At 45.0% G+C, this 24668-nt stretch overlaps 2 protein-coding genes across 6 annotated transcripts; one reads left to right on the top strand and one right to left on the bottom strand.

The window, feature by feature from the left end:
- Positions 1 to 171: 171 nt before the first annotated feature.
- Positions 172 to 11404, top strand: LOC120819591 (zinc metalloproteinase-disintegrin-like MTP4). Of its 2 annotated transcripts, XM_040177135.2 has the most exons (23): positions 172 to 329; positions 1285 to 1391; positions 1990 to 2063; positions 2214 to 2289; positions 2723 to 2799; positions 3552 to 3756; positions 3849 to 3914; positions 4025 to 4087; positions 4189 to 4358; positions 4455 to 4536; positions 4667 to 4809; positions 4902 to 5088; positions 5318 to 5407; positions 5974 to 6172; positions 6233 to 6335; positions 6430 to 6595; positions 6689 to 6769; positions 6859 to 6943; positions 7439 to 7559; positions 7646 to 7805; positions 7883 to 7945; positions 8501 to 8551; positions 8723 to 11404. In XM_040177135.2, the coding sequence occupies exons 1-23, from the start codon at positions 275 to 277 to the stop codon at positions 8765 to 8767; spliced, it is 2469 nt and encodes an 822-aa protein (XP_040033069.2). In that variant the 5' UTR covers positions 172 to 274; the 3' UTR covers positions 8768 to 11404. The 2 variants fall into 2 exon arrangements, with proteins under 2 accessions (XP_040033069.2, XP_040033071.2); XM_040177137.2 differs by lacking the exon at positions 7883 to 7945 and having other exon boundaries at positions 7646 to 7830.
- A 1-nt stretch (position 11405) lies between these two features.
- On the bottom strand, positions 11406 to 22733 carry LOC120819606 (inhibitor of nuclear factor kappa-B kinase subunit alpha). Of its 4 annotated transcripts, none has more exons than XM_040177172.2 (22): positions 22246 to 22733; positions 22008 to 22127; positions 21757 to 21851; positions 21416 to 21533; positions 20544 to 20613; positions 20370 to 20458; positions 20195 to 20284; positions 19931 to 20055; positions 18434 to 18541; positions 18157 to 18292; positions 17286 to 17480; positions 16806 to 16908; positions 16486 to 16609; positions 16054 to 16205; positions 15880 to 15941; positions 15674 to 15783; positions 15546 to 15595; positions 14755 to 14860; positions 14506 to 14653; positions 13832 to 13968; positions 13098 to 13197; positions 11406 to 12642 (listed from the first exon to the last, which is right to left on the bottom strand). In XM_040177172.2, exons 2-22 carry the CDS (start codon positions 22110 to 22112, stop codon positions 12577 to 12579), a joined length of 2289 nt encoding a protein of 762 aa, XP_040033106.2. In that variant the 5' UTR covers positions 22113 to 22127; positions 22246 to 22733; the 3' UTR covers positions 11406 to 12576. The 4 variants fall into 4 exon arrangements, with proteins under 4 accessions (XP_040033106.2, XP_077959041.1, XP_077959040.1 ...); XM_078102915.1 differs by having other exon boundaries at positions 11406 to 12636; XM_078102914.1 differs by having other exon boundaries at positions 22548 to 22733.
- Between the last annotated feature and the right edge of the window lie 1935 nt (positions 22734 to 24668).

Genomic DNA, 24668 nt, shown 5'->3' with positions numbered 1-24668 from the left:
TTACATTATGAGCTCCTCAGATACGATCTACCGTTACCTAGCTAGGAAACATCTCCTTCCAGCTAGCGCTCTTATTTTGACACGTTTCATTTCACCGGAAGTCTTTCCTTTATTAGCGCGTTTCACTTATCACCGCTCACTTGACTGTTTTCATTCCGGTAAATGTGTGAGGCGGCGATAAGGAACCGAGAAGAGGAGGAGCTTCCTCCCGCAGGAGGAGGAGCTTCCTCCCGCAGGAGCCGCCGTCGTACATTCGCGGGGTGTTGACGGTGAGATGAGCGGCGGCCGGACGCAGAGCAGCACCATGGTCTCACTGTGGCTGACGTCGGGTAATTAAGATTACAATAATAAATGCTTTCGTGGTTGTTTTCGCAGGAGATGAAGAAGGTTTGACAGGAAAAGGTTGCGCTGGTTTTAAATGGCGATATGATGTTGTTGTTCGGGAAACTGCATTTAAAAGTATTTGTATTTGTTGTCACCTCAATGTTTTTTGGCCAGAAAACCAGAAATTCAACAAGTGGGTCTTTAGAGTGGGAATGTTGTTTCACTCCTCTGATGCTTTCTTGATTCTTTGTCTTTAGTATGTTGCTCTTTCTCCTCCTCTAAGACAAACAAACCATATCGAAGTGGTAATAAAGTTCTGAATTAAGTGAACTTAATAATAAGATTCTTATTTTAATTATTTAATAGAATCTCGGTGTTCTTTTTTTATATTACCTTTCTTACGCATTTATTATTCAGCAAATCGTTTTTTTCATTAAATTGCATTAAACCGTAGTTTGTTTAGCGGTCTACATTATTTTCGTTGATACATATTACCAACAAAGTTTTCAGAATTGTTTAAACAGTGTAAATTAATTGAAATAGTGTATGTAATCAATGAAGAAAACCTGTAATACAGCAATTCTTTTGCGAAACCACACAGCTTCTAATGCTAAAACATATAAATATTGCAATAGATGTAAATGTACCACGGATTAAAATCCGTGGTACATTTATATAAAGTACAATCTTTAAGATTGAAAAAGAACTGTGTTTTCATTTTTGGTCTCGAAAGGTCCCGAAAGACAATTATTTGATTTAATTTGATAAATCTTTTAGGTCTAGAGAAGTAGTATAAATTGTATATAAGTAAAGTAAACTTGTAGTGCACTACTTGAGTTACTCTGTTGTAAAAAGGAAATGTAAACAGGAAGTAGTAGGAAGGAAGTAATGGACACGGATCTGAGTGACCGCGTGTATTCCGTGTGGACCTGAAGTGACGCTGCTGTTTGTCGTGTGCAGTGTTTGTCGTGCAGGTGTCGGGGCTGTTGTCTCACGTGGAGAAGTACGAGGTGGTCCGACCTCAGAGGCTTCAGGGGCGACCTCAGAGGAGCCCGCAGGACCCCCAGGTGACTCCCATCACCTTATAGAATAGGATCACTGTTCAAAATGTGGCTCTAGTGCAGCTACAGAGGTGTCCTCAAACATTATTCTGTCCTGAATTATTATTATTAAAGATTAACTGCAGACAGTATAAGGACTTCACTGCTATATTTGCAACGTGTTTATATACTATTCAAAGTTGTCAAAGTCCGTGGAGTAAAAAAATAAAATATTTCCCTCTGAGATGTGAAGTAGTATTTGTGTGAAGTGTACACATGCAGAGTAAAGGTACTTGGTTACTTTTTACCGCTGTGTTAAAAGATAAACTACTGGATAAATACAATATGTAATATTAATTTCCTCTTGAACAGCTAATTAACATTAAAATGCTCCTTTTCACATCTGAGTAAAAGAAACAATAATTCATGATATATCATTTAAAATAATACATCCGTCCTAAAGAGCACCAGGGCGAATACTTTAAGGACATTTAGCCCATAATACTATGTTTACTGAAGCTTTATCTCTTTTACTCAAGTGAAAGAGGTAAAACTTCTCTCAGAAAGTCAAACTGTTTTCATTTTGAAGGTTATTGATAGTTTGTTGTGTAACAATTTCCCACAGCTTCATCCTGACGCGGTTCAATACGAGTTGACGGTCGAAGGGACAAAACACACAATTCTTCTGGAAAAGAACAGGTCAACCTCCTTAACTGAAACCTAAATTGAATCTATTCATTAATTCATTATAAAGAACAAATAATAAATATAGAATATTCATAGAATAAAAAAGAATTTGTTCCAGGAAAGCAACATTATTTAAACCGTTGTGCGTTTCATATCTTTTAGGAATCTTATTGGGAGAGGCTTCACTGAAACGCGTTATTCACAAGATGGAAAACGAATGACGACGTCTCCAAAGGAGGTGAGACTTTTATTTAATTAAGACGAATTTGTGTAGTAAGATGACATTTTATTGAAGTTGTTGTAATTTGTGGTTGATAGTTTGGAAATTAACAGTTTATTTTCTATTTAAAAAAGAAATTCAGGTTTTCATTCTATATTATTCTCACATTCCATTGGAACGATTCATTATAAAAGGTGCGATGCGTTAGAATTGGCCAAATGCTGGTTCCATAACATCTAAATTTACTGTCATATTTTACTAAAAAGGGGAAGATAACGACAAGATCAGTTTGTTTATTGTAACATTAGAGAGAAATGATAAGAAACGTCTCTTTTCTCGCCCGCTGAGTTAAACCCGACGCGATAACGATCAAACGTCCCCCATTGATTCATAACGTCCAGGTATTAAACACAGAGGAGGCCTGTGATCTGATGCGTGTGTCTCCATGCAGGAGCTGTGCTTCTACCACGGCCACATCCGAGGCCTCGAGGACTCCTCGGTCAGCGTGGGAATCTGTTCAGGCATCAGGTGACGAAACAACAACGGACATCTATGTGGCCTTTTGTAATTTTCCGCTCACGTTGTCTCCAGTGGGAGTTTCTCAGATATTTGCGAAACGTATTGCTTCATGATATTAAGTAATACGTTCGTAATCGTATCACATTATTGCACTTTACCGGCACAAAACCTGTATGTCTGTTCTCTTACATTCCTTTTTCAGCATTTCTTTAAATATCCTTGTGATTCATTTATTCGCCCTATGTAGGAGCCTAAATGTGTATTGTGTTGCAGTTTCATGTTCAGTTAATCAGATGTGTATGTGTGTGTCTAATTTCACCGCTGTGGGGTTCACTGTTTGTGTATAAAAATGCACGCGGGTTGCGGGCTGACGTCACCCAGTTGTACGTGATGACGGGTTTTGCGGCGGTTGGTAAAGGACAGTAGCGGAGCGGAGCCGCACAGTATTTTAACCGTGTATGTGATAAAATTGTGACATATACGCTTTGTATATTGGTACGGTGATACTCCCGGAAGAAAGGAAGCTGTATTTCGAGAACATTGCATAAATAAAGACACTTGGCTTTCACAAACTGAGCGAAGCGGTGTGAGATATGTGACCAAACAAATAGGAACACGCGTCAACTCAACGACGCTCCGCTTTAAAGCCCTTTGGATCGGGTTCGTAAAAGTTGCCTCGTGGGAAGCTTCTATTCTTCGATGTGTGGAGCGTGAAATGATTTGACGAGGCTTCTTCTCTCTCTTCTCCCGTTTGTCCTCAGCGGCCTCCTCAGACTCCGGCAGCAGGTCTTCCTCATCGAGCCTCTGGGACGCGCCGCGGATGGCGACCACGCGCTGTTCAGACGGGAGCACCTGAAGCTCGGCGGCCCGTTCGCCTGTGGCTCCTCCCCCAACGGCACCACGCGGCACAACCCGGACCGGGACCCGGGCCCTCGGCTCTCTGGCCTCTTCAGGTCCAGATCGTGGGTAGGCGACGCGGTTTTCCTGGTGCACGGTTTATCGGTTCGAGGACGTGCACGCGAAGCTTGAATCCTTCTGTTTCCTGCTTTTTCCGTAAGAAAACTAAAGCCGTCGCCGGCCCGCAGAAGTTCGTGGAGCTCTTTGTGGTCGTGGACAACGCCGAGGTGAATATTTAAAGTGCCAGCGCCGTCGCCCCACAGGGGGGCGGCTGGTGTACCGTAGCAGCTGATGAAGGAATGAGTGTGATGGAGTTTGTGTCTCCTCCCCCTTCCAGTACAAGCGGTACGGAGACCAGACAAAATCCAGGATCCTCGAGGTCATAAATCACGTCGACAAGGTGACCTTTTGTGACCTTTTTTTTTCGGATGACCTCAACCGATGGCTCTCGCTCCAGAATAACGGCTCCTCCTCCTCCTCCTCCTCCTCCTCCTCCTCCAGCTGTACCGACCTCTGAACATCCGCGTGGTGCTGGTGGGTTTGGAGATCTGGACGGACGGAGACCACATCGACGTGGACGTCAAGTCGGAGACGACCCTGGACAACTTCCTGCTGTGGCGGCGGGCCGACCTGCTGCGGCGGACGGACCACGACAACGCCCAGTTTGTGACGTGAGGGCCGGGCCGACTCCTCGCTGCAGACGCCGAGTAGAGCGATGAGGCCATTTTCTTACTTTTATCCCCCCCCCACACCCCCCCTCTCAACAGGGGAAAGGATTTTGACGGAGACACGGTCGGACTTGCGAACAAGTTTGCGATGTGCACCGAAAACTCGGGCGGAGTCAATCAGGTATTAAAAAGAAAACAGGACGACTTCACTTAGATGAATCCTTCTACATCTGGAGGAGACGGGGAGGGGGATGGGGGGGGGTTATTCTTCGATACGTCCCGCTGGATTGAGTCCTGCGTGTCTCTTTCAGGATCACCATGACAACCCGATAGGCCTCGCCTCCACCATCGCTCACGAGATGGGACATAACTTCGGCTTGTCCCACGACGCCGCCGGCTGTCTGTGTGGTCCGTCGCACAGCAGCGGGACCTGCGTGATGGCCGAGAAGCTCAGGTGAGGTTCGGGCCGCTTCGGGCCCAGCAGGCCACTGAAGCTCTTCCTCACTGCGGGGGTTTCAACCCTGAAGCCTCTCCTCTCCTCTCCAGGACCGGGAGCCAAGCCTTCCCGGAGCTGTTCAGCGGCTGCAGCGTGGAGCAGCTGGCTGATTTCATGGAGCGAGCTCGGCCCGGCTGCCTGCGTCCCCCCGGCTCGGCCCGCAGCGTCGCCGCCGGCCCGCGCTGCGGCGACGCCCTGCTGGACCCCGGGGAGGAGTGCGACTGCGGCACCGTGGAGGTAATAAACCCTGTGAAAGTAAAGTTTGAATATGTGCTTTTGGTGGGGAAAGACAGAGTTTGGGGTCCCTGGTTTCCTGTGTGCTGATGGGAGAAGAGGCCAGCAAAATAGTTTTCCTGTGTGCTCACGGCCGGGAGACGTCATTCTTGGCACAGACGCTGCTCGTGTGGGAGATTTGAATCTGAGCAGCTCGGATTGAACCAGATACACAGACTGCTTTTTTCCCCAGGAATGCAAGAACCGCTGCTGCGATGCCTCGACGTGTCTCCTGACTGGAGGATCCCAGTGTGCTCACGGGCAATGCTGTGACAACTGCCAGGTACTTCAGCCTCACGGGGAGGCTCTGCTGCCCGTGAATACTGATGTGTAGACGGCAGAAGGTTAAACCATGGAGACCATCTTAATTTAATGTGTGCATTTGTTAACTAGCAACAAAAGCAGAGCTGAGGCTGATGGGACATCAACCAAAGTATTAATGAAATGGACGTAGATATAAGATATGTCAAGACAAGCCATCTTATGTAATGTGAATTGTGAACCCCACGGCGGTACAGACGGAAAGGTCAGGGGGTCACACATCCCTCCATCGTCAAACCGCGTATCCTGCACACAGGGTCACTGGAGTCCATCCCAGCCAACTTCGGGTAATAGACGGGGTTCACCCTGGACTGGTCGCCAGCCAATCGCAGGGCTACACGGAGACACACAACCATTCACACTCACATTCACACACCTACGGGAAATTTAGAGTCACCAATCGCCCTGGAGATCACACGAGTCTTTAGAATTCAAAAATAGAGTCTGTGTCACGTGCTTCACCACATCCTTCCTCAAATGTCCGATTCCTTCCTCCTCCTCCCTGCGTTCCTTCCCCCGAACCCACAGCTGAAGCCGGCGGGCAGCGTGTGCCGCGAGAAGGCCGGTGAGTGCGACCTCTCCGAGTTCTGCACCGGCGCGTCCTCGGACTGCCCTGAGGACGCCTTCCAGATGGACGGGAAGCCCTGCTTCGACCAGGGGGAGGGCTTCTGCCACAGCGGGCGCTGCCCCACACATCAGCAGCACTGCTGGAGGCTGTTTGGCAAAGGTACAGCTCACCTAACTACTGTCGACCTGCCGGAGTCAACTTCTGTCTTTTTCTCCTCAGGGGCCACCGTCGGACCACCCGAGTGTTTCGGACTGAACAGGCGGGGCGAGGAAGGGGCTAACTGCGGGAGGAACAAATCGGGCTACGTCCCCTGTGCTGCGGCGTACGTACACAGTCTGACCCGCTCACTGTCCAGACGTTTGTCACAAAATCACACCTGGCGGTCAGAATAAGACGGTTCAAGTTCTTTTTTACAGGAATCTCCTGTGTGGATCTATGTTTTGCGGAGGTGGCGGTGAGTCCATCAGTGGTAAAATGGCGGTGTACAAGGTTTACGGCATCGAGTGTAAACTGGCCGTGGACGACGACAGGACCAGAAGCTTGGACATGGTGCCGAGGGGAACCAGGTGTGGAGGCAACAAGGTGAAAGGGGTGGTGAGACGCACGCGCCTCGCAGGGTCGCCACTTTGCTCGGCAGGGCAATCCGCTCACCACGGAAACTGCTTTTGTCCGCAGGTCTGCCTCGACCGCCAATGTGTGGACGCGTCGGCGTACGGGAGACCGGAGGAGTGCGCCAAGAAGTGCAACAACAACGGGGTGAGTGTGGAAGACGACTTTGTCTCCTCCGGAGGGCGACGGGCGACTCGATGTTTGAATGGAGGCTGTTTTGCGTTGGAATTCCTCAGGTGTGCAATCACAAGAAGGAGTGCCACTGTGACCCCGGCTGGGCCCCCCCGCACTGCGACATCCAGTATGCAGATTTACCTCAAGGTACCGGACGCTCTAGTCTAGACCATCGACACACACACACACACAGGAATCACTCGTCCAGTGATTCGCTGCGAGCGGTTCCCTCAGTCTGTCCGCCTGAAAACTGACCTCACTTGAAAGCCTCGGTGAGAATTAGCAGTTGCCTTCGGCGTGCGATGAGGACACGGAGTGATGGTGCAACTATTGGTCTCTGAGGTGTTACAGTGTGAGGAAAAGACCCAGAAAAAGATTCTTAATGAGTTTATGAGAATTTATTATTCATTATCTTTTTCTCCGTTCCTGATTTTCAGTAGGAAGGGGACCACGTGGTCACCATCTTGGTTTAGCGGGTCGCATGCTAAGCTTTGCAATCAATAAATGCATTAAGTCTGATGCGTTTAGTCTGACTTCAGTAACCTTCCTCTGAGTCAGAGGAAGGTTACTGCAGTTCCTCCTCTGAGGAGCACGACTATCACAGAGTTTCCAGGTGTTGAGGCCTCTCGCTCACGCCCGCAGGTCACAGCGGGATCATAGCCGGAGTGTGTGCGGCCGTCTCCATCCTGCTGTTGATCTCTGCGCTCACCGCGGGGCTGCTGTGCTGCAAGAAGGACGACATGGACAACTACGCCTCCAAAAGGTAACCCGCGCCCCTTCCCCTCCAACCCTTGAAGCCAGCGTCCCGGGTCAGACCTCCACCGGCCGAACGCTCCCTTCTCTCCCCAGGAAAGTGCACTCAGCTCCCGACAGGCCGGACCGGGTGTTCCAGGAGCAAGGCGTGAGCGTCAGACCTCAGATCAGCCCGCCCACGTTCATGGCGTCCACGGCGACGCAGGCCTGCGCTCCTCTGATGGTCAGCGCGCCGCCCCGCGCAGCTGCTCCACAGGTACCAACCCGGAGGGGAAGCACAGGTGAAGTGATTACAAAGTACTCAGACACTTATGAACCGCTTCCTTTCCGCAGCCGCAGAAGGCTCCGCCCCCAAAGCCTCCCAAAGCGCCGCCCCCAGCGCCGCCCCCAGCGCAGGTCTGTGTTTTTGTTATGGACAAATGTAAAATGACACAAAACAACAAAGTGTTTCTCAGCTGAACATTTAGAAATGAAACACATATAAAATACCTTTGTTTAATATGAATGAAAACATCTGATGACTTTTAATCAAACAAACAGTAAATGGTGCAGTTTCTTTATTTTAGAACTATTGATGACGATGAATCCACACGCGTTTGTTTGTTTAACTGACTGAGAATGAACTACAGTATTTTTAGTGGATATCAATGGAGCTCACCGTCTGTCAAAAACAACAACAACTAATTATTGAGGGAATTTATCTGCACGATTTCCTTTGTTTAGAACTTTTTTCATTTTACACCCATTTTTTGCACAGTTATTTTACTTTATCCTGTTTACTTTAAACAACAATAAATGTGATTCTGCGGCTCAGATATCGGGCTACAATTTCATTTGTATTAATAATTATTATTATAGAAATATTATCAGACGTATGCATTAACTCCAAATACAACTCCCAAAGTACTTTTAGTTCAAAACCAAACACCATAATTTCTTCTCCTTTCCCAGACGAAACCCGTACCTCCATCCAAACCTTTACCTCCTCTGAGTAAGACACGGGTGAGTCACCTCATGGGAGTTCATGAAGAAAAAGAAAAAGAGCCAAACATTTTCTGCTGCAACATGTTTTCTGTCATGTCTAAAGGCTACCAGATGAATTCACAAGCAGTGACATGATATTTATGGAAGTGTCTAAAATGCATCTTTTGTTTTTCTCCTCCTCTCGGTCAGGCCCCGCCCCTCCCCTGCTTCCAGCCGAGCCTTAACCTCACGTGACAGTCCGAGAGTCGGGTTTCACATCCAGCATGTGGTGACACATGAAGAGGGATCGAACGCGTGGCACCAAAGACTCTTTGTCTTAAAGACGAGGATGTCTCAAATGACCAGCAGCTTCTCAGCAGCAGCTCATATGAATACCTACTTTTTAAATATTTATTTAATGTCTGCGTAAAGGACCGCGTGGAAATGATTAGTGTGAAGGGCTTCCTGTTACTATCTAGTCATGGTGGAAACTGTTTATTGTCATTATTACTATTTATGATTAGTAATGTGACATTCAGTTTCTTCCTCTGTTTTGGTCTCCACCACCAAATGTCTGTTATTTTAGCTGCTAAATGCTCCGCTATGTTCACCTGCTGGTCCGCAACCGAGTCAGTCTGCAGTTTGCTGAGCAGGTCGAGTATAGTGAGGCTATGAAAGGATAACATAGTCCTCTGCATCTTGATGATCTATGAGAGAGAAACACAATAAGTTATGAGATTATTAGACTCACGATGAAGCTCCGTAAAGAGACCAGAAACACCTTTAGTCAATGACAATATAGAAATATTTGAACCCAGGGCTAGTGTTGGTATTAAGAAATAACCCGATTTTGTGCCCAGATCTTGAAAAAACGGACCATTCAAATGTTTCTGCTTGAAGCCGATTGTCACAAGTTCACGTGGTAGGTACTGCAGTTGTGCGTTTTATTTTACACCCAGCTTTACTTGTAGTGGCTCTAAGTTGTTATTGAAAGCGCCTCCGTTTTTCTCTGCACACTGATCATTCGCACACGGCCCCTAAACTGTGGCGTGGACCAGGCGGGGCGGAGAACTTTTATTGCCCTCTTATGTTTCTACGGCAGCGGTTGCAAAGCTTACACCTCAGTGTGGAGCGACCTTCCTCTTCTCGTTCACCGTGATCGATTGAATGTAGAAATGATGTAAATTCCCACGAGAGGCCTCTGTATTAAATACAGATGCACTTTGTCACAAACGTTTTATCTGCTGTGACATTTTATTTATGCAAAGTTATTGAAATTTTCATTTCTCTCATTGAAGCCTGTTCACTGTTTACTTCTCTGAGTTGTTTTGGATTGTGTAAAATATTTCTTAACCTAATGTCCTGTCCTCCATTGGTCTGTGGTAACCAATTGGTTCATATTTGTAGATTTGGGGATAAAATGTCTCCATGGCTATTGGATGGATTGCCATGACATGTGTGCCCATACATTCATTGTTCTCTGAGGATGAACCCTTTAATCGTCCAATGAAACACCTCCAGGAGGAAGTAGTGTAGTGCTATAAAAAGAATAGCATGTGAATCAGCTTCTTACTGAAGTATTGATTAATGATGAATACAAACATAAAAACATTTTAACATGTTGAGGTCTGGGCAGAACAGACACACGTTGAAAGAACTAGCGCCACAAACTCGCAATAAAGTTTCCTTCTGGTCGTAAATCCTTCGTCACCCTGATTCCAGACCTTCAAAAGGAAAGGGGGGGCGGCAGATTTCTCTGTGATTCACTCAATGATTCACAGTAAAACAAGAGTGTTTACAGAGAGAACAGCAATGCTGGCTGATACAATGTATAAATATATCCATTTATACATGTAACTATCATATATACATCTATACATAAATGAATAAATAGTTATATCACACATACAGAACATTACTAATGGCCTCCTTCATTTTGAAGTCGTCAGCAAGCTTCTCATGAACCATTTCCACAAGTTGTAAAACAACTGGGTGAACACTTCCTGAGAAGGAAGGAGATCATTTGTGAGTCACTCCCTGGGGATTAAGGGTCTCAGTGCTGAGTCAGATTAACCTCTTTGTTTCTAGTATCACTGGACTCCTTTGATTCTGTTGGAAAATGAAAGAAGGCGTAAAGTTTCTGGTCTCTTTAAGGAAGAATTTAGAGTTTTCATTTAGAAGTAGCAATGAAACAGTGTACAAGTACCACACTTAAGAATAAGGCTCACATTCAAGTGTCAGGATGTAAAATATACTTGGAAGGATAAAAGTGAAAATACTCTTAATGAGTATTAATGGATTAATTGGATTAGTAATGGCTGATGCATTATCAGATCATTTTCTATCATTCGTGTTTCAGTGGCTCAACCTATAGTTTTATTGTATCAGATGTCAAAAAAGATTGAAATACTTCGAACGTAAACTAGACACAAAAACCTGTTGAGCAAAGATGAAAAAATGTAACTCGATTAATCGGATGATTGTTCTGTGATTAACAGCAATTAGTCACATTATGCGAAAAATTCAGTAAAGAATTAAAACATTTTTTTACATTTTACCAATATAACAGGCACTCCAAGAGCAACAGCAAGTTAACACAATGTATATTAATCGGTTTTTAAAAGAAACATTTTATCCAGGAACAGCATAATGCAGCATGTGTTCAGCAGTAAGGGTCCCTGTTAGAGCGAGGTAAGGCGCTCTAACACAAGAGAAAGTACACTGGAACTTATCAGTCATCTCAAAGAAAAGCTTTGTTCGCTGGTGAAAGTGTGCTTTCCTGCGTGTGAATGTTCAGGCACAATCACATCATTGTCAGAGTTAATGGATCGCTACGTTAACGCATTTATAACGTGTTAATACATTTCATTAAAGAATGAATGAGTAAGCAGAGTCATGCCAAAGTCATTTTATTTTATTACCAGGCAAACATTTGATCTCCACTGTGATATCTTAAAAATTAAACATTGACAAAGTTAAACCATGAGATGGAAACAAACTGCAAAGAGAACCCCACAAATCGAGTTATTTAAATACAAAAAAGAACAACAAACCTTTCCCATTGCACTTAATAAATACAACTGTGACCCCTCGGTTCGCTCACCAGCTGATTTCCATTGACTTTACTGTGAACCAATGGACACATTCGATTGTCACATGCGATGCCACGTTCATGTCATAGATAGATGATTAAAAGGAATGAAGAGTAAGTTACGAGTTATTTTACTTATTAAAACGAAAAAGCTCAAATGTAATTCATTCCAGGTTTGGTATCATTTTAATTTTTGTATCTTTGGGTCTGAGACTGTTGGATAATTTAAAATGATTCAGCTCGTCTCTGGTTCTCTGGGCCGATTTTACATTTTTTTTTTTGCTGTACATTTTCTTTCGCTCTTTTACCGGCCGCTTCTTCTTCTGTGGTGGTCCGACGTCGCCTGACAGGAGCTCTCTTTCTCCCCGAAGTCAAAGCGACGCTCTGTAAACATGTTTATGAACAGAAGGAGGAAGTCTGCACCTTTTGTGACACGAGCGCAGCGCGAAGCCGCTCGGTGGACAGAACTTTGGACTGTTGTATAAAGTGATGTCACTGATACCACGACATGAGACTCCTCCCCCTACGACACACAACGCTTTATAATAAACAGATCGGAATAGAATCAAAACCTCAGTCTGGGTAACGTGAAATATTTCAAAAGGATTATGAGCGATAAAAACAGGATACGTGGGAGTATCAAAGTGCTGTTTGCCGCCCCCCCCCCCCCTCCCTCCCGGTCACTTCCTGTGTTTTCCGCTTACGTCACACGGGAGAACTCGTTTCCATGTCTGTGTGTCTCCACCTCAAACCCTCACATCCGGTGCTACAGTCTGCTCTTTTTTTTTGCATTTACAGTAATAACGAATATCCTCAGATATTATGAACTTTTATGCTCTATGTTGTGCAGCAAAATGAAAACAAGGATATTCCTCAGACCCTCCCCGAGGTGAGGCGATGAGAGCGGAGCGGCGACGGCGTAAGCTCCGCCTCCAGTGGCGTTGTTGGCAGGGGCTCTCAGTGATAGTGTTACTCATGGATTTCTCTTCTTTAACTTGGTCGTGAGGGTTTCGTATTTGGTCCAGCTCCAGTCCTGCTCCTTCAGGGGCAAAACCACCAGGTGTTAAAAAACAGAAATATCTCTTAAAACAATTACAAAAAAAAACAAATGCTTTAAAAGAAGGACGCAAACACCAGGAATGCGATGCAACGTGTATATTTCGGAAAGCTGGGTTGGTTTCAAGAGGGTTTTGTGCATAAACTGCTGCTTTTCCCTTTTAGCAGGATTTTTAAGATATATATAGATATATATATATCTATATATAAAATGTGTAACTTTATACAACCCCTGTATGTATATTTTTGTCAAGAACACTGAACCAATCTTTAGTAAACATTTAGAAAACCTGTCCTGTGATCTCGACCTGTTAATTAATGATAACTTACAATACGCGCCTCATTAACCAACACAACTCATTTGAATATCTATTAATCACAAAAAACTAAACTCAAACTTGTAATAATGTGCAAACATTTTGACATCAGTGAACTCACCACGATGCTTTTGGTCTGTTCGTCAGTGGCTTCTTGCATCAGGCTGGTCAGCTGACAGAGGTACCTCTCGTTCTCCTGCAGCAGACGTGGTGCGGCGTCACTAAAAGGACACACACACACAGTCACATGAGACCTCCATCACATGTACAATGGGTGCAGTATTTCACTGACCTACAAAACAAAAATGTATAATAGGGCATCCAGAGGTCGCAACAGTTTAGTCCGGGTTGTAAAAAGGTCAAAAGGTCATAATATTCATGAAACATTGAGGATTTAACCATATGGGACGTTACATGAACGGATGTGATTAACGGCGATGAGCAGAAGAGGTGTTTGCGAATTAAAGTACAAATCGCGTCACGTGAACATCCAACATAACGGACACGATCCCTCCTCCTGATTGGCTCTCTCCTGTTGCTGCTTCTATCAGGTTACTGCTGTCAGCATAACGGACCAGCAATCAGTTAAAGACCAGCTGGTGAAATCCAATCCAAGGGAAGATCAAGACCACGAGGAGAAAAACGTTCAAACTGCTTTGCTATGTTTACAGCTGGCCTCTGCTGCCCCCAGGTGGCCAAAGGCAGCCATTACTTCCTAAAGATTACTGACGTTAGTTTGTTTAAACAGGAAAAGGGCTTAACAGGGTCGACACAGAGAAACCACGAGTCGTACGAGGTTCATTCAGGTCAGCCGTGTAACCGTGGTTTACCTGAACTACCTGATGGAGGAGTTACCTGTCGTTCGGTCCAGGCAGGGAGGTGAGGGGGTGCGGGGAGCTGACCGGCTGAGCCGACTGGGACCACTGAGACACCTGCAGCAGGTTGGAGGATTCGGGACTCGCTGCTATCGAGTTGCGTGTCAAGTTCTGAGCCTGCAGGGGGGAGTTGTGGGGGAGGGCAGAGAGGGAGAGACTGTAATGAAACGTGTCCATGGACAAGATCCATAGACAACAAACATCACAAGGACAGGAAACGAGGCTCCGCCTCCTCCTGCTGCTCATGTTTGTTCTCATTCACAGAGTACAAAGAAACACTTTGGAGCTGAAACAATGAGGGATTGACAGAAACTACCATTTTATATTTAATAATTGTATTCAAAGGAACTTCTAGCTCTTCCATTGGGAGGATGTCCGGGTTTCATTTGTTGATAAGATCAACCTTAAAAATTCGACAAAAACAAAGTGAAGACCCATATTTGTCTCTAAAAACTAGACATTTGGTTTAATATTTCATGATGTTTTTGTGGACCAAACAATGATCAGCTGATCGAGAGAAAGATTAGCAGGGAAGCCCATGATGAAAATATGAACTATTTTCAGCCTGATTTGATTTACCCAGAGTACATTAGTGTGATCAGGAGCCCGCCCCCCCCACACGACTGAAGAAATAAAGGCCGCGGAGGGACTCACGCAGGCGATCTTCAGCAGGTGCCAGAACTCTCTCTGTCTCTTGATCTGCATCTGCATCACAGTGTTGTCGGCGTCCTTGATGCTCTCCAAGGTCTTCTCGATGCGCGGGAACAGATCGATGATCTTCTGCTTGCTGATCAGGATCTTGCTGTTGGGGCGAGGAGCAGAATGGACTTGTGTCGGGGCTCTGTGATACTAACGGCAGAGCGGTGGTTCTCGCTGGGGGGGGGGGGGGGGGGTGTCTCTCACCTCAGGTGCGTGTACAGGTCTTTGAGGACCTTGTCCTGGTTCTGGACCGTCTGGATGATGGCCATCACCATCTGAGAGCTGTCACTGCTCACATCCGGCTCCGGTGCTGAGAGGGAATCACATTAGCTGCTCAACAGAGATTATAACTCCAACAAAGGGATTCATTCCATTTCTGTTTTTTGCCAGCTGAGGAACAACAGAGACATTGAATTACTTTCATAAGCTTTTAAATGCATACCTACAAACTCATAGTGCGCGCCACGACATGCCCCCGGGGTTTTTTGAATCTACTAATAGTCTATCATACTAATTTAATTCTTCATAAACAAACTTCACATTGAGTCAAACCATTTTGGGCCACCAGACCACATCCAGGGCAGGTAATGGGCTGTATTTATATATACAGTATATATATATATATATATATATATATAATAGCTATAAAAGCTAAACCTTAAAGCTTTTATAGCTACGGTCTTTTGATTATTCTGAAATGCTAAACTGACCTGATTAAAATCATAGATTGCGCTAAAACAGGTAATAATAATCTGAATCACAATCTGTGAAAAGTGGAAATGAGGACGCTGCAGGTCTCTCAAAGCTGATTGGCCAAGACACTTGGACACAAATCTGTTCTCCTTCTCTCACTCCACTCTCAGAAACGCCGCCCCACCCCAAAATAAACCCTCTTTGGATCTACACGATTCACGTGGATGACCTATTTCGATTCCAAAATGGCAAAAGTTTGCAGGTATGTAAATGACAATACATCAGATGAAGACGTTTCTTACTTTTGCATTTCATCTTCATTTGCTTGTAGAGTTCAATCGCCTTTTCTTCTCTGTGATAAAACAAATCAGTCTTACAACAGCACAAAGAGTTTTATCCCACATGAAAAACAGACCACATTAACACTCACAGCTGCTCCATCTTGTCTCCTTGGCGTCGGGCGTAGGGGCTCCTCTGAAGCTCCACTATCTCAGAGTGCAGAGCCATGATCTCATCATCCAGGTGGCTCACCTCTGCCACCTGCAGGACAAACCGGGAATCGCGCCGCCATCAGACTTTCACACTGAGAAACATTACAGATCTTTTGAATTATAAAAAACCAACAACATGCATTACCTGTGCGAAAGCAGCAGCTCGCTCTTCGTTCTCCTGCCAGGCTTTCAGCATCTTCTCAGAGGCTTTAAACCAACAAACACAAGTCATGTAAAAGCAACGTCTGGCTCGGCGCTGTATTAAATATTGTATTAAAATATGTGTTAATCACCACCAGAGGGTCAAACGTTCACTCACATATGCCGTAGTGCATCTGATCGCTGTACTTCTCCAGGTCGTACTGGATGCTGCTCTTGAAGAAGTCCAGCTTGGCCTTCAGCTGCTGAGAGAAGCCGAACATGCTGTTCTTACACCTGGTCAGGTTGGTGTTGTAGCGCAGGAGACTTAGCCTGAAAGGGGGGGGGGGGGGGCACGATTAACGACAGAGGCTCATGTTCAGTCCCTCTGGTGTGTCTGGTTGCCTCATCCAGCAGATTCCAAAGTAACAGCAGGCGACGCAAGTGAGAAGTGGCCACAAATCCACGACAGTCTGTTCCACCTCCAACGGGATTACATTCTCAAATAGAGTACGAATGGATCTGATAATTATTACTGTTGTCAATAAATCTGTGGATTTCTTTCGGTGTGTGTTTCCGATGTACAAACATGAAGAAGCGATAACACACTCACATAGCGGCCCTCTGTCCTTGGAAAAGACGGCTGTAGTCGTCCTTCAGTCCACAGATGTAGCTCACGGCTTCACCCCAAACCATCTTCAGCGCCACCAGGGGCAGCTCCGTCTTGGCCTCTTGCACTGAAAAGTAAGCAGCAGAATCAGTTGCACAACACGGCGGCACAGCGGAGCAGGAAACAATATTCTGCCACTTATTAAGGTAAAGTTAAAGGTGTCAATAACAGCTAACACCACATTTCATTCCATAATACCATCTGTGGAGAGAAGTGTAACCTGTGATTTGTGAAATAAATGCATTAGGCTTCATGTGACCCACCAATCATGTTGACTTTATCGGGCAGCTTTCTGGCACTGAGGGGTCCGGAGTACTTGTTGATGCTCTTATCAAACAGGTAGACGATGTAGCTGTCCCAGCCTCTCTGCACGGGGGGAGAAGAACAGCACCACTTACACCTTAATCCCCGGAGTGTGTCTCTGCCGCGCTGAAGGCAGTCGCAGCTCTGTTTATAGTATAGTATCATCTTTATAAAAGGTTCCAATGGGAGGGACCAACATTAAAAAAAGCTTCATTTAGCACTATGAAGCAGTGCGGAAATGAAGGGACAAGAGATATGTGACAGCACTCCTTTTGAGGACGTTCGCAGCTCATAGTTGGTGTCTTCGACCTTAAAACCACGAGGACACCACCTGATGAAGGTTTTAACTCCAACGCGGTCAGAACATTTGTGCTCCGGAGATGTGCCCTAATATAAATACAGCTTGAGAGGAGCCGGGGCTGCATGGAAAGCCTTCTCACCACTCCGTCGAGGACACACTGCGCAGCGGGCTTCCGGGGGTCCAGCGACACCCCCGTCTCCTGCAGCAGCTCCTGGTTCACCACCTCGATCCTGGTCTCGGCTTCGATGCGCTTCTGCAAACTGTGCAGACTCTCCTCCGGATCCAGCTGGAAGGAGTGGACCTGAGCCGTGGTCATGTTCAGGATGTGGACGACCTACAGAGACACAGGATCAAGACACCTTGATTTAACTCTTCGCCTTAGAACAGATCAAATGAAGCAGAGAAGTCCACAGGAAGGTACCGGAAAGTTAAAAGCTTCTTTAAGTATATTTTGCATATATTATGTATTAAGCTGATTTAGAGCTTTAATATTATTAGCATTATGCTGTAGGATTGTTTCAGACTTGTGTGATCCAAACATTTCCAATAACTGTGAGTGCTGTCTGTCCAATGTCTAAATGCCTAAAAGATCAATTTACATCATTTCGCAGCATATCTGATAAAACATGTTGCTTCAAATCTGTTGGATTGCCTTTTAAAAAAACAGCATTTTGACAGAGGTGCTAGAGGACACACCTGCATTAACATGGTGGTGTAGCAGCATCTAACTGCACCATAAAATACACATTAAAAAATACTCCGGTGCTTTCATTAAACACAAATATTTTACTCATTATTTTTCAACACACCACATATAAATTAGAATATATATTAAAATAAAGAGCATCAGATAGAGAATGTATCATTTCTGCAGATTAATGTTCTTCTGGTTGGTCTTGTGTGCGTCAGAGTAAAGCACAGGAGGTCTCACCTCGCACCATTTAAAGAACCCGTAACTCTGTTTCATCATTGACCCAGATAGAACCGATCAAACGCTCTAAAAGCCTCACCTTCATACTCAGTATCAGCTCCAGCTGCTCAAAGCAAGACGGCCTCTTGGTTTCCCGGTTGACTGGACCCCCTCTGTGGAAGGGGTCCCATCTTAACATCAGCTGCAGCAGTTTCTCGATGGGACCCAACATGGTACTGAAGGACAGCGGTTCAAACACAGGGAGAGACATTGGTACCAAACTCTGTCCCAGTGTCTGCAACACGCAGCGACATTTCCTTCCATTTGAGTGACTAATGTAGATCAAAGCTGCCCTCCCCCCCAAAGCGGGTCCTAACCTGCTGAGATTGTTGGGGTAGGGGAGATGTGTGGAGAACGTCACTTCTCCGTTCGGTTCCTCCACAGCCGTGATGTCTCGGGGACCTTTATTCTTCACTTTGGTGGCCCTGTGAGACACGAGACAAAGACAAGGGTTGCAGTTCCGTCTCTAATCCTTTGCCGTTTATCTTCTATTTCAAAGCACAAGCAAGCAAGTGCAGGAGCACTCAGTTTGCAGCAGACACTGAACACAGGGAGAAGCTGGAGAGCTTATTTTTGACTTGCTTTGTGAATGAGCAACTTCCATCATATGGATTTGAGATTTCTAATAACACTGCATGTTTTCATGAATGATCAGGGGTCCGTTTCAAGTAAGAGGTTTAACAAACTCTGAGTCAAACCCTAAACTCTGAGTTGATTCACCCTGAGATGGGAAAGTTTGGGGTTTCAGAACAACTGTTTAGACTTGGTTCACTCAACTCGGAGTAGGTTGACTCAGAGTTGAGCGTGTGCACCATCACAGTATGAAGGCAGCATGAATGGAGCCATTATACTAAGATTTACCATGGCAACCACCACAAACAATATATATTTACCCCTATTGAGCTGGAACTATTAATGCAAGAGAGTATGAACACGTAATTAGAAAGAAAAGTAACATGTGGTGTGGTGTCTGTTTGAGACAGACACAGGCTTGAAATACACACCCATGCTCGTATTTAATCACAAGAACAATATCGCTGGTAAAAAAAAAAATGGTACAATAGTGTTGAACCTATAATGTATTTTATTCAGGGGCTCCTGTGGAACTCCTCTCTAATGGCTTCACTGGTTTGTGTCCAGGGAACAAAAGCGTTTAAAAGACGTTTCAGAGGAACGCACATGTTTCTCACGGCTCTGCATACAGCAGCTTTACTAATATTCTAATGTTGTAAAGGAAAATGCTGTTTGCAAAGAGAAGTAATACTACACAAAGAATGTGCTCGTATGTGAGAGCATGTCTACGATGGGGGACCTTAGTTATATGAGGACGGGTGAGGTCATGTACATATTTGATGGACTGTGACGAAAAACGATACCGTTCAAACAAGTAGTCATCTGGAAATGACAATATATCTCATTGGGGCCTCAATATTCTCTCCTGACGTGTTTCACACCCTGCGAAGTAAAACCGCTTCTTCATCAACAGGATCGTCCAGAAAAGGATGTGACATGTTCGAGAAAACACTTTAGTCGTTAACGTAACAGAGATCTTATTTTGTTCTACGCATTTTAAAGCAATCACATGTGTCACACCGAGCTGACCGTGCTGGTGAGCAAACAACAACAGATTAGAACCCGCACACAGCCGTCTCCGTATCTTTGCCTCACTCCACCGGCAAAGTGAATCAAGGTGACTTTTCTTTTCTTTTACCAGCCAACATTAGTCTCCAAAGCCTTATCATTCATCGGGTAAAATAAGCCCCTCCTGTGCCAGATGTACACGTCCCAATGTTTTGCTTCTCGGGCCAACTCACCACTGCACAGGCTGAAGGTTGTGCAAGAACGGACGGAAACCACAAATGCATTCAAACATCATCGTGCCAAAGCTCCAGTAGTCCACGGTGACGGTGTACGGGTGGTTCTCAAACAGCTCAGGGGCCTGCAGAGACAAAAGGATGCAATGCTACGGTGTTATCTGGCCTTCTATTGGCATGTGGGGGAACACAGGATGCCTCATATGTGTCATACAGCCATATATGAATGAATACACATGGAGACAGAACCCCTAGTCGGCTTACCAGGTACTGAAGCGTGCCAACGAAGGAGGTACACAGACTGTCCTGGTCCAGGTCTTTAGCATAGCCCAAGTCAATGATTTTGTGAACCAGCTGCAGGAGAAGAAAAGGGAACTTTCAGACAGTTTCTTTTAGGTCGGGAAGTCAAACAGAACAAAGCCCTGAAGTGGCAGCTCACCTTTCCGTTGATATCTTGTAGCACTATGTTTTCTGGTTTAAGGTCTCTGTGTATGATCTTGTTTTCGTGAAGATACTGGATACCAGATCCTGGAGCAGAGAACAAGCTTTTAAATGAAAGTTGCGGCTTTAAAATAAAAAAACGACACTTCCGAGTGGAAAAAAGGAGACATACCAACATCATTGAGTAACGAAAGCACTTCACTCTCTTTCAATCCACAGCAGTTCTCAGGTTTGCTCAGAATCTGTAAGCCACACAAATGGACTTCTGTCACATCTGAAGTAAGTCTACATTACGTGTCAGACAAAAGGAGCCTCCTACAGCATGCGATGATTGTGTGTACGACATACAGCGCACTTCAACTTCAACCTCTGCCCGTCTAATCTGTGCTCAGCGTCCAAGACAAAGAAGGCGTACAACCTTTAATTCATCCAAACTCCCAATTTATATAGTTTTTTCTATTTTTGTTGCCGAGTCATTGTGCACGGGAGCAACAGCATGGCAGGCCGAAAACTTTAAAACAGGGTCTCGTCATGAAGTCATGAATGGGCGCAGAGAGTGGCGACACACACAGGGAGAAGCATGTCTCATGCCGACGTCGGGATGTTTCACCGAAAATCGCTGGTGCAACCTACTACCTGCTGTCCGACGGGAGTGACGCTCCATGATGATTTATAACTACTGCCAGCAAGGACGCCCGCTGTGACATATTTTTTATGATGAAAGACGTCACTCAATCTTGTGTCTTGCAGGTCAAACGTGTTGGTTGACGTGGGGCTTCCTATCTGCAGGAAGTGAATTATGTATTCCTCATATTTGAATTTGAAGTTAAGGTGTACTGAAGACAATATATCACATAAGCCCGACCCATCGGCGCCGAGATGAGTCGGGTGGTTTTAGATTCATCCACTTGTGAGTAAGATACACTTTAAGGCGTTTTTATACCGCTTTGGGAAAAAGGTGTTTTTAAATGTAGCCGTTGGGCCGCCCCCCTGCTAGAGTACGACGTGGCCGTATTCCAAGCTTCCTTTCCATGAGTCCCTCACCTTCCTCAGGTCTCCCCTGGAGCAGTACTCCATGGCCAAGAGCGGAAGATCATTTAAAGCGATGTGCCTCATTTCCTCCGGGACGTCTTGGGCCGACACGACATTGATGTGATTCAACCTGAGTGAGACAGCAGGAGGAGTCAGCACTGCCATTACTATTTAATGACCTCCGTCCAGCTTTCCCACCGTCAGAGACGGATGATCTGCAGCTTCCGTTATATAATCATAATAATTGTGATAAAGTACTGTCATTATGATACCAGAACATCACTATGTAACGCCTTTGAATCAAGGTGGCAATGAACTGTTCGCTACAAGGAGATTAAAAAAGGAAGTCTAACTTTTTCATGATCTGGATTTCTCTGCTCCATCTGTCCTTGTTCCTTGGTGTCAACTCCAGACGGCACATCTTCACAGCTAGTTTTTCATTCGTTTTCTGCAAATCAAAGATACATTCTGTTGTGTCCCTGATTGAATGAGTAACACAAAACATGCACATCAAACGTCACAATACTGAAGGAGCTACGTAGGATGTGAAGTAGGTTAGTAGTACATGTTAGTGTCCCCTGCAGTGCCATTAGGATGTACTTACGTGATGCTGGTAAAGGTAAACATGGCCAAATCCGCCCATCCCCAACCTCTCCTTCAGCTCCCAGTCCCCGCAGTTCTGGTTCTGCCTGAAGGGAGGTTTCTCCATCGTTGTGAAGCCGAACTGGAGCGTAGAAATAAAGTTTACATGACAGAGTCCTCTTACGTCATTGAAAAGGATCAAAGTGGTTGAGGTGTTAGAATTCCTGCCTTGCTAGCAAAGTAAAACCAAAATGACTCACGTTAAGTTAAATCCTGGAACACCTGCCGAGCTAATGTCCGCTTGCGCTGATATTTTAACAACACCGATGTCAAAATAACGTGTTGAAACGCTTGAAATCCCACACCATTTAATAATTATGGTTGGCTAAATAGGCCAACTGTCACACAGGCAGCTAACGTGCTAGCTACGTCAACAGTTTAACAAGGACCACCGCATTCCAGGAAATAGACGGCGCCCGATGGCTAGCATTAAAGGCTTCGAAGCCCGTCCGTGGACGTTTGAGCGGACGCCACGGTCGCCAAAGCCAATGGTGAAACTTACTTTTTGTTTCTATGTGAATGTCATGAGCCGTTTTACTCGGTGTGACTGCGTTTGTTTTCTTTTTGGTTCAACGCATTTGGGACCGTGAGAATGTGTACTTTCCGTCTTGACGTCACCAAAGTACCCGGCTGTGATTTCCAGAAACCCAACGGGTGCCGCCTTCAAGGACACAAACGCCGCTACGTTCATACTGAAATTGTTGTTGAACATATAGTTACACATATATATTCGTATATATATTTATATTTTGCATTTGATCACATTACACCCTCTAACTGTGTATCAATCAATCAACTTTATTCTAGACACAGAGGTCCAAAGAGAATACATACACATAAAAACAACATACAAACAACATTTAAGAATGATGCAGACGAGGCATCATTCATAAAAACTTATACAGGCTTCGGGTCCAATGTTTCCAGAAGCAAGATGTATACCTTGTGTCACTCTTGGAGACATCCACTAAGGACACAACAATCATATTCTAAGACCCTGTCAATCTGCACATGAATCTATGCATAACATTTCTTAAAACAGCTTTAAAAGTGGGCACTTTATTGGACACAAACATTTCACTGGCACTTTTCCACCTAGGGACTTTAAGCACAATTCTCAGTGCATCATTATAAGACACTTGAAGCTTTTTCATCTTCGACTTACTAAAATTACACCACAGGTGGGCAGTATACAGTGGGGTGCAATAGGTTCTGAAAAGTGCGATTTTAACATCAGAAGTGCACATGTGAAATTTGCGTGCCAGCATGTTCGCCTGCCCATACAATTTTCCACACTGACGCTGCACATCATCATCATCATCATCACACAGGTTATCTCTGATCACATGTCCTAGATATTTAACTTTCTTTACAACTTCTAGTGGTTCACCTGCCAATGAGAAAGAAGGATAGACACACTTCATTTCCTCCTTGGTTCTGGCAATCACTACGACACTCTTCATAGAGTTAAATTTTATGTCAAACATTAGTCCATATTGAGAGCATATTCTAAGAAGTTGCTGTAGGCCAGCACTGGAGGGAGACAGTACCACCAAATCATCAGCATAAAGCATATGATTAAGTAGACTATCCCCCACCAAGCAGCCAGTTCTACAGCCCTTTAGCTCCCTAGATAAATCATCCATGTACAGATTGAATAGGAGCGGAGACAGAATCCCGCCCTGCCGCACACCATTGGATACATAGAACGGGGTCGACAAACTCATCCCCCACCTGACTTGCATAGTTTGGTGAGAGTACCAGAACTGCAGTATCCTAATAATGTAAACGGGAACCCCACGCTCATGTAGTTTACCCAGAGGTGTCAAAAGTATTCACATTCATTACTCAATAGAAGTACAGATACTAGAGTTTAAAAAGACTCCCGTAGACGTTTATGTACCAACTCAAGCTTTTTACTTAAGTAAAAGTATAAAAGTACTGGTTTCAAAACTACTTAAAGTATAAAAGTAATTAAGAAATTCCATTAAGGACAAACTCTTAACGCGTAACCTCGCTCACACAACACGTCAGTCCGTTACAATGTGATCAGAAGGTGTCTGCAGATCTCGTGGCCTGCCGTTGGGATGGTGGAAACATGGCGACATTCAGAGACACGACAAAACAACACGTGTATCTGACTTAAACAGATAAAACCACAACCCATTTTCCAGTGACACGAGTCACACACACAAACACACACACACACACACACACACACACAAACACACACACACACACACACACACACACACACACACACACACACACACACACACACACACACACACACACACGTTGTTCGCATCGATTAGGTAGACTGCAGTGTCTTCCCCCAACGTGATCTCCAAAACCTGTTCGTAAAAATGTATACGAAAATCTTGAACATACAAATTCGTAACAATACATACGAACTGGCGGTGGTTAACCACGCCCCTTGAGTGAACAACATGGCGGACCATGTCGGATTCTTGAGTGAATGTCTCTCCGCCATGTTGGATTTTTTGAGGGGGTTAGGGTTAGTATTGTATTCTTACAAGTTAACATTGATTTCTCGTTAAAAATGCAATCATAACATGTTTATTGTTTGATTAAACATTAGGGTTTTTGAATCGCTCTTAGT

The sequence above is a fragment of the Gasterosteus aculeatus genome, chromosome 5 (assembly GCF_964276395.1).
Source record: "Gasterosteus aculeatus chromosome 5, fGasAcu3.hap1.1, whole genome shotgun sequence".
In the NCBI taxonomy this organism is placed as follows: Eukaryota; Metazoa; Chordata; class Actinopteri; order Perciformes; family Gasterosteidae; genus Gasterosteus; species Gasterosteus aculeatus.
Note: the sequence above shows the minus strand (reverse complement) of the source record. Positions and strands in the feature narration are given on the sequence as shown.